The following is an 18,515-nucleotide window of genomic DNA, read 5'->3' as shown; positions in this document are numbered from 1 at the left end:
GCTTTCATCATAAAATCTTCCTGACAACACATGTCTTTAATCCCAGCTGAAGCTGATAGGATAGGGAGTCTGTAGTCAGTCTGGGCTACATGGTGAGAGCCTGTCTCAAAAAAGAAAAGTCACTAAGATGTCCACTAAACACATGAGAAGAGGCTCAGCGCCACCAGCCATCAAACGCAACTCACACTGGACAGGCACAATAAAAAGCACAGATGACAAGTGTTGGTAAGAATGTGGTGAAACTGGACCTTGGCTGCTGGCAGGCATGTGACAATATATGGACTCTTTAGAAAGCAGTCTGGAGGTTTCTGAAAAAGCTATTCATAGAATACCACAGGACTCAGAAGTTGTATTTAGAAATGGAAAAGAATTCAGACCATAGGTTAACCACAAAACTTGTATGCAGATGTACATAAAGCACGATTAATAATGGCCAAAAATGTAAACATGCTAAATTCCATCAACTGATGGATGGATAAATAAAATATGGTAGATCTATGCTACTGAAAACTTTCAAACCATGGAAATAAACAGTGGATCAGAAGACATGCTAAGTGAAGGAAACAGATACAAAAGCCATTCTTATATGCTGTAATTTATGTGGTGTAAGCACTAAAGCTTACTTACTGAGCTAGGGTCTCCTGATATGATTGGTGGAAATTAAAACCAGGTCTGGTTGAGAGAGGAGGGTTCTCAGCATGACTGAGGCTGAGACAAGTTTATTGCAAGCAATCAGACTTTTTTTTTTTTTTTTAAATCTTATCAGAAACAGACTAATACTGGAGTTGCCAGAGCCAATACAATTGTAGTTGCCAGGATACTATGAAGCTTGCAGGCTCTACAGGGTACACGAGATTAATTAACAGGCTTCTGTATGCTTCGCTGACTTCTAGGGAACACAGATACACGGGTGGCCTGAAGGCTTCACTGCCTCAGTGAGCGCCTCAGTTTCCCAGGAACTGAAAGGCGCACAGCCCCCGGGAGCCACAGACTCTAGCCTGAGAACCCTATGACTTATGCCTCTCAAGCAGCTGGACCAGGCCAGTGCCATGACTCCCTGCAATGTGATGTCCAAAACAGTTCAGTCTATAAAGACAAAAAGCTCCACGGCTGGTGTTACAGATTGAACTGTGTCCCCAAACCCCTGAATCACACACTCAGGTCTCACCCCACAACATGACTATATCTGGAGAGGGCATGAGGACAGAGCCCTGATCCAATAAGAAAGATTAGTGTCCTTTCAGGAAGAGACATCACAGACTTGCTGTCAGCCACCTGTCACATAGTGAGAAGGCAGCTGATCCCAAGCCAGAAACAACGAGTCCTCCATAAGAACCTCCCCCCACTCCCACTCTAGACTCCATCCCGGGCTCCCCAGCCTCCAGACCTTGGAAAACATGGTTCTAGTGCTTAAGCCCTATACTCCACTCCGTAGTGCTTCGTTACACAGGCCCGAGCTCAGACAAATGAGGAGTGACAAGTCACGGAGAAGCTTCTTTCTGAGGTGATGAAAATGTTTTTCAACTGACTGTGGTGAAGGCTGGACAACTGTGAACAGACTTTAAAACTGAACTGTCTACTTTAAATGGGTAAATTGGATGATGTGTGGCTATCATCCAAAAAAAAAAAAAAAAAAAAAAAAAAAAAGGACTGTTCTTGTTTTTTCAGTGAGGAAGTATTATCAAAATAGCTAAAGCAACAACTAATCCAAGCGCTCCCGCTCCCGGGATGCTGAGAAGGGAGGCTATTGTCAGGCTTGGGCCAGCAGGGGCACTGGGACTGACTAGGTCAGAGCCAGCTGGACTGGAAATGCTGCTGTGTCCTACAGTGTAACATGCTGTGGGACAGAAAGAAACCATGAATGAGAAAATAGAGAGAAAATTCACCTATCAGGTTTGCTTAGAGCCAAAACTTACTCGCAGACACGGGCCAGCTAATGTGTGGAAGAGTCCTCATCACCATCTTGGTGGCCAGGAGAATATGTCATGATCACGTATATGGAGAATATAGCTTTCATTTGCCTTTCAAAAAAAATGACTCAACAAACATCTACTGAGTGAACATTATTAATATGTGTCCAGGCAATGTGCAAGGTTATAGAGTCACGACCCAACCTGGTGGAGAAAGACATGGGGGGGCTGAAGGGGCGGGGAGTAGATAATGAAGAGAAATCTCAGTCACTGCTAGTCCTTCCCTGAATACATCTTGGTCAACATCCTAGAGGGGTCACTCCACTGGACATCGAAGAGTGATCTGTTACCAGGCTGTATATCACCTGTAGTGGTGGACCCATGATGCCTGCACACAAGGGGAGCCATTTGTCCTCCGAGGAATCTGAGTTCCCTTCTCCTGCAAGTGTGCCTAAAGTCAATCTACCAAACAAGCACTCTGGCTTCACCACAGTGCTCACCACTTTGCCTTAGAAGGGCAGGTCCCTGTGGGTTCAAGGGATGGGGTTAGAGGCACTCTCTGATGACACTGTGGGTCCCTTAGGAGGAGTGCTGACTGTGGCATGTGTGCTGACTTTTGAGCCCTATATTGCCTAGCTCCAGTAAAAGTGATGACATGTACAAATGTGGGTGGGCTGATTAAACCTTTTAAAGCGAACGCTTTGGATTTTCAAACATTGACATGTAACCTAACATTTGCAAAATAACATTCAGGAAAATAAAACACATTTAAAGTAGCCTCATTGGTGGGTTGCTAGGTTGCTATGTCTGATCCAAGTTTGCTATCATACTAAAATGCCACATAGAGGACGTCAGGATAACCCTTTGTGTAGTATTCTGACCACCCTGGCATTTGGGCTAGAGAAAGAGGCACACCCATGGGGTTTTTAATTTAAAATGTTTTTAAGCTGGGCATGGGGGCACATGCCTTTAATGCCAGAACTTGGAAGGCAGAAGCAGGCAGATTTCTGTGAGCTGGAGGCCAGCCAGGTCTGCATAGCTAGGATGTTGAGGTGAGGCCTTGTCTCAAACAAACAAAAGACACAAGCTAAAAAGCAAAGATGTTTTAAATTATGGAAGCACAAAGTTTAACATATTCTTGGAAATAGTCATAGAAGGGAAGCTAAACATCTTTCTATGGTACTCTTCTAAAAAAATATTACTTATTTTTAAGACAAAGTTTTAAACTTACTGTATAGCACAGACTGGCATCAAACAAGCAATCTTCCTGCAGCAGCTTCCCAAGTTCCTGGGATTACAGGTGTGTGCATAACGTACAGCTTAGTTTTGGCCTTTTAAACATCAACTTCCTGTTACACATCAGACTGAGGTGTGCAACATCTTAGCCTGACCTTCACACCCACATGCATCCAAAGGACAGCAGAGGCTCACAGATCCTCACCTGGGGCCTCACAACCTGCAAACAAGTGTCTAAAAGTCAGAGATGAAGTTTCTCCAGCCATCATTGCTAGACACAGGGAGGGCTGTGTTAGGAACCTCCCAGGCTAGACCGCTGTGGGCTTAAGATGTGAGCATGTGCACAGCTGTCCCAGCACACAACGTACTATAACAAAGGACTGCAGACTCCTGAAAACTGTTAGGAAATCTAAAAGCCACAGGGCAAGCGGCCCATGTTTGCATACAAATGACACTGTTTATAATGAGTGTGCTCAAGGATCTGCAGACCTCTGGGGATGGATGGTGAGCCATGCACAGAATGGCCCTTAACCTGATTCTCCATGGTAACAAAAATAAACTATTGTATTACCTTTGCCAAAGAAATCAGTGATGCCTTAAAAAAAAAAAAGTGTGTTGTGGGGGCAGTGCACAGCATGCTTCTGTTGGTCTGGGTACTGTGACTAAGCCCCACAACCCCCCAAATCACAGGATTGTGTAAGGGGTATAACATCCAGGATGGGTGCTGGAGAACAGAGAGCCAGGAGAGGAAGACTTCACTGAGGTCCCATGCTGGACAGCCCAGGCCCCCTTGACAAACAGGCCATCCTTCCTTGTTGTGCCCTAGGCCTACATCCTGGAAGCCAGGTGGGCCCAGCAGAAGAACCAGATCACAAGTCAGGCTCTACTTCCTTCAAACTCTGAGCAGTGTTACACGATGATGTGGCTCTGAGTGTCACAAAGCTTAGAGTTTAGTTAGTTAGTTAGTTAGTTAGTTAGTTAGTTAACAAATCAAGCATTTAGGAGCAACAAACATTTGTTAGATCCAAACTGTATGCCAGGCAATATTCAGGGCTCTTTGTTTCTCTTCTGTTTTGTGTGTGTGTGTGTGTGTGTGTGTGTGTGTGTGTGTGTGTGTGTGTGTAAGAGGCCAGCACTGATGCTGGCATGTCTTCGTCAGTGACTTCACCTTACTTTTTGAGACAGGGCTTCTCACTGAACTTAGAGCTCATCTGGTCAGCTAGACTAGCTTCCAGCAAGCCCTGGGATCCATTGCTCCCCACTCCCCAGTCCAGTATCACAAGCATACCCGGTCAGACCTGTGGGTGCTGGGGATCCGAACTCAGGTCCTCATGCTTACACAGGAAGCACTTTATCTGCTGAGTCATTTTTCTAGCAGCCAAGGTCCTTTTGCTATAACCATACTTACACATACATAGACATGTATGTATGTTTGTGCATATGTATGTTAAATAAAAAATAAAACCAAAACCTTGTCATACAGAGCAGAAGACAGAAATCTATCTAATAAATATATTTTAAAAAAATCTATGGTCCAAAGAAATACAGAAGTTTGTATTTTTTGGTTTGGTCTTGAGTGTTCCAATAAATTGCCAATGCTTTAAAACCAGGAGCCTGCACATGAAAAACCAGATTTCCAGGACCTATCAACATTTTATCAACCTATCAACATGACAATCCTGAATCTGGATACTCATGTGGGCACCAACTGGCAGAACCAAAACCAGGTGACCTTTAGACAAACTCCCACTAACCTTAGTCCCTACCATTCCCTATTGTTTCTGACATGGAGCCAAGGTCAGTTACTCTGTGTAATCATTTTGGATATGGCTTAGGTTTGTGGCATGTGAAATTTCTTTTTCTGTTCAGTCTATCTTTTTATACACTGTGGATTTATTGTATACAACTCTTTTCAAAGGTGGGAAAAATAAAAGATGAGCCATGGTAACCACAGACTTCTCCCTTTCATCTGTATCCCCCACTGGTGCTATGGGAATCTATCTGGCTTGCTTCCTGGGGGGTAGAAAGTGCTCAGGGGAATGGGGAGAAATGGAGACTAGGCTAAGGATGAGACGTTGGCTCCAGGCTTTAGCCACAGTTATCTTCCCTTTTTAAGGATGGCATGAGTCGAGGAAGATAAGAGTTTAAGATCTGTTCAACATGGACAGTGGGGATGTAGGTGTTGCAGGGCATTCTTCCGCTGCTATTAAATATGTCACAGTAGAAAGCAAGCACCCTGTCTCCAGTGGAGGATGTGCCATGCTGGGGGCAGCAAGGCTCCAGGAGTTGTTGGGGGAGGGTTGCCTTATAGTATGGGAGGATTCTTGACCTCTAGTTCTAGTGGCAGAAAAGAAGGGACACTGGGAAGTGTGGAGAATGGAGAAGGGTGAGGAAGGAGTGTCACGAGGCAGGGCGGGGTAGGGATGCTACAGCCTGGCCTGACTCTCATCCTTGCTGGCCAGGCCCATCCCTAGTTCTGCACACACTACTGGGCAGTGTTTCTAAGGATGGGAGCCTATTTTTAGAGGAGAGATTTATTTCTTTCCATTCCAACTGTTTACTTCTGTCCTGGGCTTGCAATTCTGCCGCTTTGTGTTACAAGGGAGCATCACAGCCCCGTGGGCCAAACTTGGCTGCTCCTGGGATGGCCAGGCGAGCCCTGTGCCCTACAGAACCTGATCTGTGGTATGGGAGGATGTGCCATTCTGCAGAGTCAGACCTGGAGGGAGCCCTGAGTTGTGACAGGAAGGCCCAGGTCTTCCCCATGACCCTGCTGCTGACTCAGGGGGTGTGACTTTTGGTAAGCTGTTCCCCCTCTCTGTTTCACAGTCTTGCCATTGTTGATTTTTTTCATCACCATAATAAGGTCATGAAACTCATGGGATTGGTATGATGGCTTGGTCAAAGACAGTACCAACCAAACAGCATATGTCCAGGAGGATGCCACAGTTAGGGCCCTTCTCCTGTATTTTTATGCATATGGCAGCATGCGTGTGTGTGCGTGCGTGTGTGTGTGTGTGTGTGTGTGTGTGTGTGTGTGTATGCATGCGCGCGCACGCACGCACATGCACATGTGCATGCATGTGCGTATGTACATATGTGCATATGTGCACACATGTATGTGCATGATATATGTGAACATGCAGTATGTGTGTATGCATGTGCCTGTATTTATGTATGCATGTACACCCTTTGTTTTTAGAACCTTTGACACATAAGCTCAGAATACAGTTCACCACTGAAGAGCAGTAGTGTTCCCCACATTATTCTCGCCCTGGCATTGATTCCTGCCACTGTTGGGCTCAATCACAAGATCTTTGTGGAGATTCATGAGACAATTTCCATGAAATGCTGAACCCCTGGCATGTCTATACAGAATCATATTACCTCAGGCCTTGCAGAGAGCCTGCTTTCATTAATGTTTCTGTGATGATACTGTGTCACAAATTTCCAACAGCTGACTTAAAAATCAACTCTTAGGCTCCAATTCCTTTATAAGGTTGGGATTAATGTATCTACCCTCTCTCCTGTAAACAGCCTTTTAAAAATAGTCAATTTCCTCTCAAAGTCTTGTTAACAAGAGGTATTAATAAATCATTTGTTGGCAGCCTCTTCAATTTTTCTTGATATATTTTAACTGTGTGTGTGTTGTGTGTGTGTGTGTGTGTGTTTGAACACGCCCATGCTGGTACCCTTGCCTGCCTGTTCCTGTGTCTGTGGAAGCCAAAGCATCTTATTTACTGATACAGGGTCTCTCACTAAACATGGAGTTCACTGAGTGGTTAGACTGACTGACCAATAAACTCTAGGAATTCACTTCTGTCTCCCTGGCCCCCAGCACCAAGAATTCAAGGTAGAGCCTCTTCTGGCATTTTTTACTTGGGCTCTGGGGATCAAAATCAAGTCTTCCTGCTTAGGAGGCACAGTTTCCCCATCTTAGGATGGAGCTGAATGCTGAACCCTCTCAGAGGACTGGATGGTCCACGCACCACCTGATGCATCAACTGCGCAGGTCTGTGAACTGTGCGAGATCTCACCCGCCATTGCTGGCATGCTTCACTTGCATGGCTCGCCATTACCATGATCATTTCTCCCACTGCCCAGAACAGAGGCCATCTGAGTGAGGAGCTGGCTGGGCTTCAGTGCAGCACCCACTTGACTGCACTGAGAGAGAAAGGGCAGGGCTGGGGAATCAGTCAACAGCAGACACTTTTAGCGCATGAGGCATTCCTTTCCCGAGGGAGTCCAAGGGCAGCAATCTCATGATAAGCTCGAGTTTTTCCAGAGTGAGAGACACTAAGTTTCGAGGCCTCTAACCCCCCCCCCCCCCCCCCCGTGTGCACAAGTTTGGAATCTTCTGTGGCAAAGCTGCTTTTCAAGTGTTCTACTAAGTCTAGTATCACATGACACTGAGGCTTAACAGTTGCATAACCTCACAGGCACTCTCTGAAGTGTTTGGTGCCATCAGGCACCAAGACAGCTAGGAGGGGCTCAATAAAACTACAAGTGGATAGAGCCCCAGGGGCTTTCTGAGCCATCTGGACCAACTGGGTCTACTTCACTGCAAAGGGAACTGAGATTCAAGCAGGAAAAGACCCAGGCCCCAGCCCAGAGCAGAGTAGGCCAGACACCACTGTCTGTGTTTCCACCTCCTTCCAGAAAGAAAGGTGATGATTTGTGTGTGCAGCCTCTGGTACCACAAAGCCACAGTGCATTTGTGGCCCCACGTTTCTTCCTGAGAAGTCCCACAAATGAGGCGAGGGCGTGAACACCAGGACCATGCTCAGGCTCTGCCACTGCCTATTTGGGAGACTCTGGTACAAGTTACCTTGCCTCTCAGCTACTTCATCTGTAGAACTGGGCTGACAAGAGCACGTGTCTCCCAGGATCAGGGTGAGGCTAAGTGAGCTATATCTCCCAAGTACTTAGAACAGCATGTGCACACACACTAAGTGCCACATCAGCACCACGACACAAAAATAAATGCCGGAGCGTTGGAGTCTGCCAGGGCGCAGTGCTGGGACACTGGTCTCAGGAGCTGCTGAGTTCTGAGGGGCACATCTGCTCTAGGGGCGGGTCCCTTCCCTTTCTGGACTCTGATTCTGGTCTGTAAAAGGGGGATTGGTACCTGCTGGGTGCCCCTCCTCCAGGCCTGCATACCTTCAGCCTCTCCCAGAGTCTTGATTACAGAGCTGGGCCCAGGCCCAGTGAAACTGGAGCTGGAATGTTCTGTTCTGGCATGGAGGGAGCCCCATTTGCCTTTCAAAACCCAACTGTCTTGTAAATCAGGTGAAGGAGCTCACCTCACTGAAGGGGTCCATTGTGTGGCTGGGACACTAACTCTACCACCCCGCCATCTCCCCTCCTCTTGGGTTTCTCTTTTCTTCTCCCTGAACTGAGAGAGAGAGAAAAGAGCCTTTGAAACCACAGTAGTTTGGAAGGACAGGTCTCAGGTGGCGGGTACCTGCTTCAGGATCTATGCTTTTCTCCAGACTGCTCACCATCTGACTCCTGGGACCCCATCCCCTGACCTGGCAAGCTGGGCAGCAATCTGAACCTCCTGTGTCCTCTCCCTCCCTGCTGTGGGTACCCACAGAGTGCCCTTGTCCCTGCTTCCTTTGAGACAGGCTGCCTGGTACAGAGGCCCCTGGAAACTTCTGATGAGACCACATAGCCTAATTGAATAGGGGACTCCGTTGAGTTCTTTGTTGGTTTAAGGGTGAAGTAGGGCCCCAGCCACGGCCTCAGCCCAGACCTTGGAAACTAAAAGCTTGGTTCTGAGAGGGCCCACCCTCCCCGGGCTGACGCTGGGTCCTGACCCCTGTCATCACCTGCCCTATTTGCAGCCACAGCCTCAGCTGACCTCAGGCCCACACTGCAGCTCAGGATGTGCAAAAGAGCAAAGGGCCTGACACAGTGAGCAGGCAGGTGTCTGGGGTGGGGAGGGTGGATGGTCACATTGCTCCCGGGAATAGTTCAGATTCCACTTCCTACAGGGTAGGTCTGTTGAGAGGGCAGCATCCGTGTCTTCATGAAAAGCACACGCCTGTGGGAGCTCCCAGGATGCAAGGCTCCCACAAGAACCCCTTTCACTTTCCATCTGGCCTAAACACCTCCAGGGTCAGCTCCCAAGCCACTAAGCCACATGGGATCACCTCCCTTTGGGAGGCTCCCCAGGTCACCTTGCCACCTCAACTTCATCACACACACCCTCTTTTTTCTAGTCACATCCTACTTTCCACACGGAGACACCTCTGCCGTGAACCCCAGCACAGGGAACCACGCTCAACTGGAATTCTTTGCTTTTATTCTTGACTTAGAAAACCTAGGGCATGGTTCCAACCTCAACTGCTCTGTGGAAACCTCCCACCAGGAAGAAGTAATCCTGGCCCTGGGCTCCATCTGCTCTTGGATGTCATCGATTCTGCCCACCTGGCACACCTTGAGCTAACCAGAGGCAGTATCTGTGCCAGGTTCCAGTGATAGCACCTAGCACCAAGTTAACAAGGCGTGTATTCCCACCCTTGGAAGCAATTCCCTTCTGTTATTCTATGGAAACTGACCTAGAATCGTTAGTACAGAAATACTTGGTCCGACTTTTGATTCCGCTGCTGTTTCCTCTGAATGGAGGTAGCAGGGGAAGGAAGGCCCTAAGACTCTCCACCAAGGCCTCTCGCTGGTCAACTTGAGCAGCCCCACTAAGGAACCATCTCATGGTTGGGACAGTTGTAAACAGCAAGATGAGAACATACTACTTAGATGGATGTCGTTTAGGTGGTGGGGGAGGAGGACTGAGACCAGCCCTTAAACAAGCAGTCTAGGCTATCCAGGAAGAAGCCTAGTCTGTAGATGGAAAAGGTACCTGAAGCTGAGTACTGAAAGGGTCCCACCAACTCCATAGTTCCATTGCTGGGACACCAAGGCCTGGAGAAGGACAGAGTGTAACTAGCCCAAGATCACATGTGTCAAAGACAGGGCCCAGGTGGGAGGTGGGACCACTAACTCTGGCCTTGCATTGTCCCTGCTGAGCCTTGCTCACTGTGTCTCAGCAGTGATGGCCTGTGGGTTAGTAAAATGCTACTTAAGTGATATTCTCCTTATGAGCTGATGTTAGGTCAGAGTTGAGCAATGCCTGGCTTAAAAAGGGACATGGAGGTTCCATATTTAATGCTATTCATTTCTGCCTTTGCTTGTGCTGGGTACCTGGCATATAGTTACAGGCTGGCGACCTGTCCAGGAGGCTGGGGGGAGGAGTGTCTCCCTTGACTGTGCTCACAGTTCTGGTGGGGCTTGCCAAACAAGTCATCCATCCCTGAGGTACGCTGACTACACAGGAGAACTCTGAGCATTGAAAGAACTTCCTAAATATGCCAACAGTGAAATTCACTTATGAAACTTAAAACAGGAGAGGGTCCTCGTGTTCTCTATTACTCAATTTATTCCAAGCTGTTCTCTACTGTCCAGAAGCAATGAGTTGTGTTAGAGCAGCACAATGACCCTCCCAGGACTACTGCAGGACTAAGCCAGGAGGCAGGGCCTTGAGGTACTAGCTAAGAGGTGGGGCCTTGCAGTGTTAGCTAGAAGCAGGATCTTGAAGTGCTGGGGCAAGGCTCCCCTAGAAGTCTGCATGTGCTCTGAATCAGGGGCCTTATGGGGTGCTGTTTCCCTCAGAGCCAAGACAGGTCCAGAATTCAAGGCTGGGCACTAGAGTGGTAGCCTACAATGTCACCCTCAGTGAACCATTAGCAACCATTTTGCATCTATCCTCTTGGCCTTCTGCTCTGCACACCTAGAAGTCTCAGTTCCTAAGGAGCAAACATTTCTGCCACAGGAGGCACAATGATTGCACTGAGCCGGAGGTCCACACTGCTACCTGGCCTCTGGTGTTCCTCACACTTCAGCATCAACAGGTAAAGGGGGTGACTGAAACTCACTACCACCTACTCTGCAGTGGGGATACAGAAGACGGGGAGCCCGTGGGGTAGCTCCTGGGGCTGCTGTGATGAAAGCTGGTGGGAAACACAACAACCTATCCTGAAAAGAACTGTTAACAACACAAACCATTCAAGCATAAGACTCGGGTCACCCCTACCTGGTCACCCCCTAAGCTTGCTGAGGGCAGAGGCTCTGCAGGGTGGGTGATAGAAGAAGGTTGTTATAAAGGCTGGCTACTTCCATCTGTCTGGCTAGAGAAACCAGGGCTACAACTGTCACAAGTATTTCCTCCTGCTTCCTGAACATGTATGAAGACAGCAAAGACCACTGTCCACCCCACCCCCACCTACCTCCAGCTTCATCACGTAGCATAAGCTATACTGCCATTCTATGGCACTTTTTAAGTATTAATTTCCCATTACAGTGTTTGAGTGAACATCACTGAAGATTTTTGCCTTCCCTCCTGGAGAAGAATTTTTCCTGTCATACAGAGTATCACGTTGGGCACAGTTATGACATGCTGTTGTCTTTGTTTGCTAATAATTGCCTCTGGTGTGAAGAGACACATGCAGGGGCCAAGTTAACAAATAGGAGAACTTGTCATGGGCAATTTTATGAGTCACCTTGCCTGAGCTGTGGGTTGTCAGGCATTTGGTTGGATGTTATTCTAGTTGTATTTGGGAGGGTGTTTCTGGGGGAGATGAACATTTGCATCTGTAGACTGAGTCAGGCAGATGGCCTCTGATGTGGGAGGGCCCATCCCATCTGTCACAGGCCTAAATAGACCTGAGAAGCTGACCCTCCCCTCTACTGGACCATATTTTTGTTTTTGTTTTTGTTGTTGTTTTGTCTTTGAACTAACAGCATAAGCTTGCTCAGGTCTTCAGCCTACAAGCATTTAGATCAGATTGGCATCATTGGCCCTCCTGGACTTCAGCTTGCTAATTACAGATCTCAGGGCTTGTTGGTCTCCAAAACCATATGATCCAATTGCTTATAAATCTCTCAGGATGTACAATTACTCTCTCTCTCTCTCTCTCTCTCTCTCTCTCTCTCTCTCTCTCTCTCTCTCTCTCTCTCACACACACACACACACACACATCTTATTGGTTCTGTTTTTCTGGAGAATCATGAGTAATACAACATTTTAAAAATAGCCCTGCCAAGGCAACATCATTCTAATGCACTGTCATATAAGGCATTGGTGGCTTCAAGAATGGCCCACCTGCCCCTCCCCCATGTGACCACCACACTGCCCCTTCACCAAGTTCCCAGGGCACCATCCCCACCCCCACCAAGATCATTGTTCCCCTTTCCTGCTACTCACATCAGGGTCTAGCTCATCCAGCTCATTTTCCAGTGTCCTGAGCTCCTCCTCTGTGAGGGCCCCCAGGATTTCATCTTCATCCAGGTCTCGGTATTTCTCCAGCTCTCGTCTGTAGGACATTGTGGAAGGGTGTGTCTTTGTCTTCTGAACTTCTGTGCTGATTGGTGACCTGCCAGGAGGAGGAAAAGCACGTAAGAAAGATCCCTGTCAGATTTTCTCTCCAGCAACAGGTGGGATGTGTTTAACAGTGACTAATTTGAATTCATTCTCTATCCACTTCCCAACAAATGGCAAGTCCTGAAGGCATGTGGTGTAATGAATTCTTTGACGTGCATGTGTGATATGTCTGACTGCATCTGTGTGGGTGTGTACCTGTGACGGTCAGAGATGACCTCGGGTGTCAGTCCTTGCTTCCTCCTGCCTGTGAACACCAGGCTAGCTGGCTTGCAAGCTTCCAGGGTTTCTCCTGCCTCTGCCTCTGCCACGATCAGCTCTACAAGGGTTCTGAAGGTTTTCACTCAGGTCTTCATGCTTGTGTGGTAAGTACTCTACCCACTGAACACGTGCCCAGTGCAATTAAATAATTTTTTAGTTGGTTGTAATGAGCATTGCCAGTAACTGGAAGCAAATGAGTGGCTATCGACGGTTTGAGGGCTTGACAACGGATCTATTCTTAGGTAGTTCAATTATTATCTGGACAATCTTCCCAGCGTCCCAGTGGGAACCATGAGTGCCAGCAACTTTCAGGTTAAAGGAAGAGGCTGTGAACGCCTGCTGCATGCAGGTGCCTCACCTACTATATTCCAGTCAATTCTGAGGGAAAGCATCCTACAGCAATGGCTTTGGCCACACGCAGAGTCACCCATTAAGCACAACACGCAGATTCTCCTATCTAACCTGCACCTGAGTCGTTAGTGTTATCCCCCTCTCATAGAAAAGGATGTGCGCTAAGCTGAGAGAGGTTGAGTGACTCACCTAACCCATATCAGGAAGTGGTAAGTCCCCAGTCTGAACACAGGTCTTGGTGGGATCCAGTGTGTTTGTGGTAGGAGCTTCTCATAGAATCACTGAATATCATGGTTCGAGAGAACCATGGATTGGACCCCTCATTCTATTTTCTGCAGATCTGCTTCAGAAGGAAGAAGTGATTTATCCTGGAATCAGTCTGTGCCTGCCACTTCCAGGCTACTTTCCTCTGTTGGATACTACCCAACACCCTAACACCACCTTTCCTGCCTGTGAATTCATTCTATCTGGGGCTTTTAAGTGAGATCATTTTTATCAACGAAGAAATTGAAAGATGGCCTTGAACTCCACTCAGGGTCTCCAACAGCTGTGGGTGTCCCTCCACTGCACTGCATAGCCCCCCTCTGGTCTGAGGGGACAGTAAGGTCATGAGCCCTTCTCACCTTTATCCTGATTAAAATAACGACAAGGCAAGCATGACCTATCTCCCTGAGAAGTCCTGATGACAACAACTACTACTCATGAACCTGACCTCATGGTGGCTCCAGTACAGGGGTCCTTGCCTCTTTGAACACTTCTCCCATGAGCCCTTGTTCCTGACTCCTAGGGCCCAGCTTAGGGCAGGAAGCTTCTCACTAAAATAGGCCCTGTCTGGTTTTCTACCCTGTCTGGGTAGATCCCTGTCTGGATCCCCGAGGGGGGCTCTGACTCTTCTCCCCTTGAAGAATTGGAGCTGCTGCAAACCTCTGCCTGTGAGTCTGCCCCATCCCAGGCCTCCCCACTACCTGTGTTTCTCTACCCTCCATCCTTTCAGAGGCTGATGGACAGGCAGGTAAGAAAGCAGCTGAAAGCCTTAAGTGTGGCAGAGTGGCATCTAGTCCTGTGCACACAGCCAGTGTGATGAATCAACTTATTGCCTTAAGAATCCAATGTTGGAGCTTTAATCCCCAGCATATCAATTACCCAGGAGAGCTCTACAGATTAAAATGAGCCCTCCCTTGAAAGTGGCCTTTCCAGGGTTGCTGAGCTATGAATAAGTTTAGACAAGGTCATCCTGGAATCACATGGGCTGCTACTAGATGTGACCAGTCTTCCTACAGAAAAGGGACATTCAGACACAGCATACACCCGAGAATAGTGCCACACACTGATGCAGCAGGGAGTAGTGTGAGACTTACAAGGCAAGGCTTGCCAGCAAACCTGGGAAGTCAGGGCAGATACCATGAGCTTACTCTTTCTTTTAGCTCCCAGGCATGGTGGCTCCTGCCTTTAATCCCAGCACTCAGGAGGCAGAGGCAGGCAGATCCCTGAGTTTGAGGCCAGTTTAGTTCTGGTCTACAGAACTAAAACAGCTGACACTGTGATGCCTGGCTTCCAACCTCCAGACACGCACTCACTTAAGCTGTTCAGCTTCCTGGTTTGGGGTACCTTGTTCCAGCACCCCAGCACACTTGCATAATCGATACCCCCCTTTCCACGGTGGTTCTTTTAGACTCCCATGGAAACAAACTAAAATTGCCCATGGTTCATCTGTGAGCAGATGAAAAGTGAAAACTGGGAGAAGACAATCAATCCACTTAAAGCCTGTGATTTGTTAATTAAGGACAACTGGAGTTCACTAATCACCAGAAAAATCACTCTGGGGAGCAGGGGCATGTTTCATTAATGTAAATGTGCATGCGTGGGCACAACTGCAGGGGAAGCCAGAGTGAGTGACAGCAACCTACATAAGAGGGACACGCTTTCCAAACATGGAACCCAAGTGCTGTCCTGTCCTCTGGGAAAGCCTCAACTTGGGCTGATGTCTTCCTTTGACAGTTCAGACCATAAATGCACCCTCGCATTCACTTCCACTTGCTTTCAGGTACGCTGCTACAGATGCAGCTGTCGAAAGTCCTCACACAATATCCTAATTTGGCTTGTTCTAAGTGAAGCCAGGAAACACGGGGATCTATCATCTCCATTACAGGCCCAGAGGGAGTCAAGTAACAGCTTCCAGAAGGAGCTCACAAAGCTGTCCAGCATGCCCTCTCAACTAGCGTCTCCGAGACTGGCTTCAAAACATGCCTTTGGTGTTCACTATACTCTAGATGTGATTTGCTTGTCCAAAGGTTCTTGACCCCCCAGGTCAAGCCTGGTACTACAGGCTTTAAGAGCTAGGGCCCACTGGTGGGTCACCAGGTTCCAATGGATGGGCCCACATCCAGGAGTACATGGGCACAAATTAGACTCAATGGGTCATTTTAAAAAGATGCCATGATATTGGGGGCAGGTGGGGGTAGATCCAGGATGAGTAAAGATGTGGATACAATCAAAATACATTGCATGAAATTATCAAAGGACCAGTAAAAATACCATATGTATTTAATAAGAGGTGAAGCTTAGTTGGAGGTGGTTAGGGCATTGCAAGGGTTGACACTTAGGGGGACCAATTCTTGTGGGATGATTTATTTACTACTAGAAGAGCCAATATAAAAGAATAAGGCCATTTCCCTTAGGGTTCACATTGCTGTGATAAAACACTGACCAAAAGCAACTTGGGGAAGAAAGGGTTTATTTCATCTTACAACTCTCAGATCACATTCATCTCTGAGGGAAGTCAGGGCAGGCAACTGGAGGCAGGCACTGGAGCAGAGGCCGGGAAAGAGTGCTGCTTACCTGATTGCCCCATAGCTTGCTCGTCCTGGTTTGTTGTTGTTTGTTTTTTATACAACCCAGGACCACCAGCCTGCAGATGGCACCACCCACAGTGGGCCGGGCCTTCCTATATCAATAATCAGGAAAATGCCCCACAGGCTTGCCCACAGCCCAATCCAATGGAGGCATTGTCTCAGTTGAGGTCCCTCTTCCCAGGTGGCCCTAACTGGTATCAAGTTGACAAAAGAAACAGCCAGGACCCCTCTCCTTGCTTTCTGGTCCATGGTCTTGCCATGCTTTTGATTTCTACTTCTGATACACCCTCCCATCACCATGCTTCTGTGGCCATGTTATGATGCAACCAAGAGGGCTCTCACTGCAGGGGAACTGCCCGACTTTGGATTTTCACCCCCCAAAACTGTGAGCTAAATAAAGCTCTTTACTTTCGAAAAGTACCCAACCTTGGGTATTTTGTCCCAGCAATAAAAAGTTAGGGTAAGACAGTTCTCAAAGGTTTTATATTGTACCAAGTTCCACAACATGTGGATAACACTTCTCAAATTTTTTTATTACACAGCCATCTACACAAGAGATTATCTCAAGGAATAGGGTGCAACAGAATTCCTCAATTATTTTGTCATGACATTAGGTCTCTAAAGACACTTCTCCACAAATTGGAATCTTGCCAAACAAATTTTGGAAAACACGGTCTTATGACCATTTCTAGGTCATACTGGGGAGCCATACACATGAAGAGGTGACAGGGACATAGTCCATCAGGACACAGCTTGAGAGTATCCAGACAGTGTTGAAACCTGGGAGCTTCCCGTGCTTGTGAGTTTTCACTGGTTGACTCATTTTCTAGGTGATTTTCAGTAAGACTTTAGGAGCAGAATCACACACATATGGACCCTAGGGAATGGGTGAGCCAGGAACCTGAGAACAGGGACAGAGGTATCCAAGTGGAAGGCAGCTGGGGCACAAGCTGTTGGGGAGGAAGCCAGATGAAAGAGGTAGGTGGCAACTCTGGGGCCTGATGAAGGAGAGATATCAGGCCAGGCAACAGGCCAACCCCAGGATGCCAATCGAAAAGCTGACATCATCCAATTCCTTGAGCTGGTCTCTTGTTGCATCCACAGAAGTTATACTATGTATCCACCCCGAGTCCCTGCTGAGTTCAAAACCCCTACTTCATAGGGTTTTTAAGCCCTTTTGAATGTCAAGTGCTTTGTGAATATGACAGAGGCATTATGTTAAATAAGCCAAGAAGAACAGAGAATTCCCAAGGTAAACCATAAAGCTGTCAGCCTCAAGCCAACTCATCTGGTTGGCTTTCTACAAAGAAGGACTCTCCTCTGAGTATGGGGCCTGGGAGGGAACTGGAGGTGGAGAGCAGGCAGAGTAGGAGGGACATGGACTCTGTTAATAGATTACACTGCAGGCTCTGTCTTTATAACCATTAATGCAAGGCCTCTATTTCCTAATGGGAGAGTTGTCAGAAATGTAGAGTTACCAGGGCAACCATCATTAAATTCTTGAGACCTTGGTTTGCTCAGAGATCTGTGCCCAGAGATCTCTGAGAATGTGTCTCCAGATGCCTGAAGGGGACCAAAGGCTGAGGGGGCTCTTCCCTGACCCTGCTTGAGGTGTATCCTTAGAGTCCTCGAAGAACTCCCTGAAATAGAAGACCACATACAAAGCTGACACTCATTGGCCTGTATAGTCAGAGCCAGGACTCACCCCAGAGGATGCTGTAAGAGTGAGTATTCTCAGGGTGATTAGGGTGCAGTCTGGGGCTAGGGCACAGTCCACGCAGGCTCACATAGTGCCAGGCTGATGTTGCAGGAGTCCCCACTTCTCTACTGCCCCCAACACTACCACCAGACCACAAGGACCCCCTGAGACCTGTGTTTTCTTCGTCACTGTGTCCCCACAGCTAGGACCCGTGTCTGATGCAGAAGCGCCATCAGAGGGACAGAGACAGCACCCTGGACTCTTCAAGCATCCTTGAAGACTCAGGCAAGCACCCTGTCTTCTCAGAGTCTTGTTTATCCATCTTTACTTGGGAAGCCTGGCCGGGCTGCGAGGCAGTGGAACCCTGAGGGGTGGGTGGGAGGGCAGGGTGATTCTGCCTCAGCAGTAGCTCCGGGCGTGGTCAGCAGAACCATTTGCTGTTTCACTTGCCTTATAAATTGGGTCCCACCTTAAGTGTCAGTGTGAAGAAAAGAGCTGAAGGAACTGGAAAATACCCTCACACACTCAGGCCTTTACCATCTGGTGTGTAGGGTACACTTATGGCAGATCCAGCCAATCACCCTGGTTCTTTATAGCACAAACCTCAAGCGAGCACTAAACATAAAACAGTGACTTTACAAGCTGTGGCAGGAAATAAAACTCTGCAGGGTGCACAGTAAAAATTAGTGGGTCAAGGCTAAACTATCCATCAGGAAGGCCACAGGAACTGAATGCTCCTGGCAGAGTGGCTCCAGTGACACGGAATGCTG

At 47.9% G+C, this 18,515-nt stretch overlaps 1 protein-coding gene across 1 annotated transcript in view; it reads right to left on the bottom strand.

Annotated features, from left to right (window-relative positions):
- The window catches only part of Tmod1 (tropomodulin 1), a 72,998-nt gene that overhangs the window by 40,167 nt on the left and 14,316 nt on the right, over positions 1-18,515 (bottom strand). Inside the window, exon 2 of the mRNA XM_051187746.1 lies at positions 12,409-12,577. Within this exon, the coding sequence (XP_051043703.1) occupies positions 12,409-12,528 (120 nt within the window). The 5' untranslated portion in view covers positions 12,529-12,577. The remainder of the gene's footprint in view (positions 1-12,408; positions 12,578-18,515) is intronic.

Source organism: Phodopus roborovskii, unplaced genomic scaffold, assembly GCF_943737965.1.
Source record: "Phodopus roborovskii unplaced genomic scaffold, PHOROB, whole genome shotgun sequence".
Taxonomy (NCBI): Eukaryota; Metazoa; Chordata; class Mammalia; order Rodentia; family Cricetidae; genus Phodopus; species Phodopus roborovskii.
Note: the sequence above shows the minus strand (reverse complement) of the source record. Positions and strands in the feature narration are given on the sequence as shown.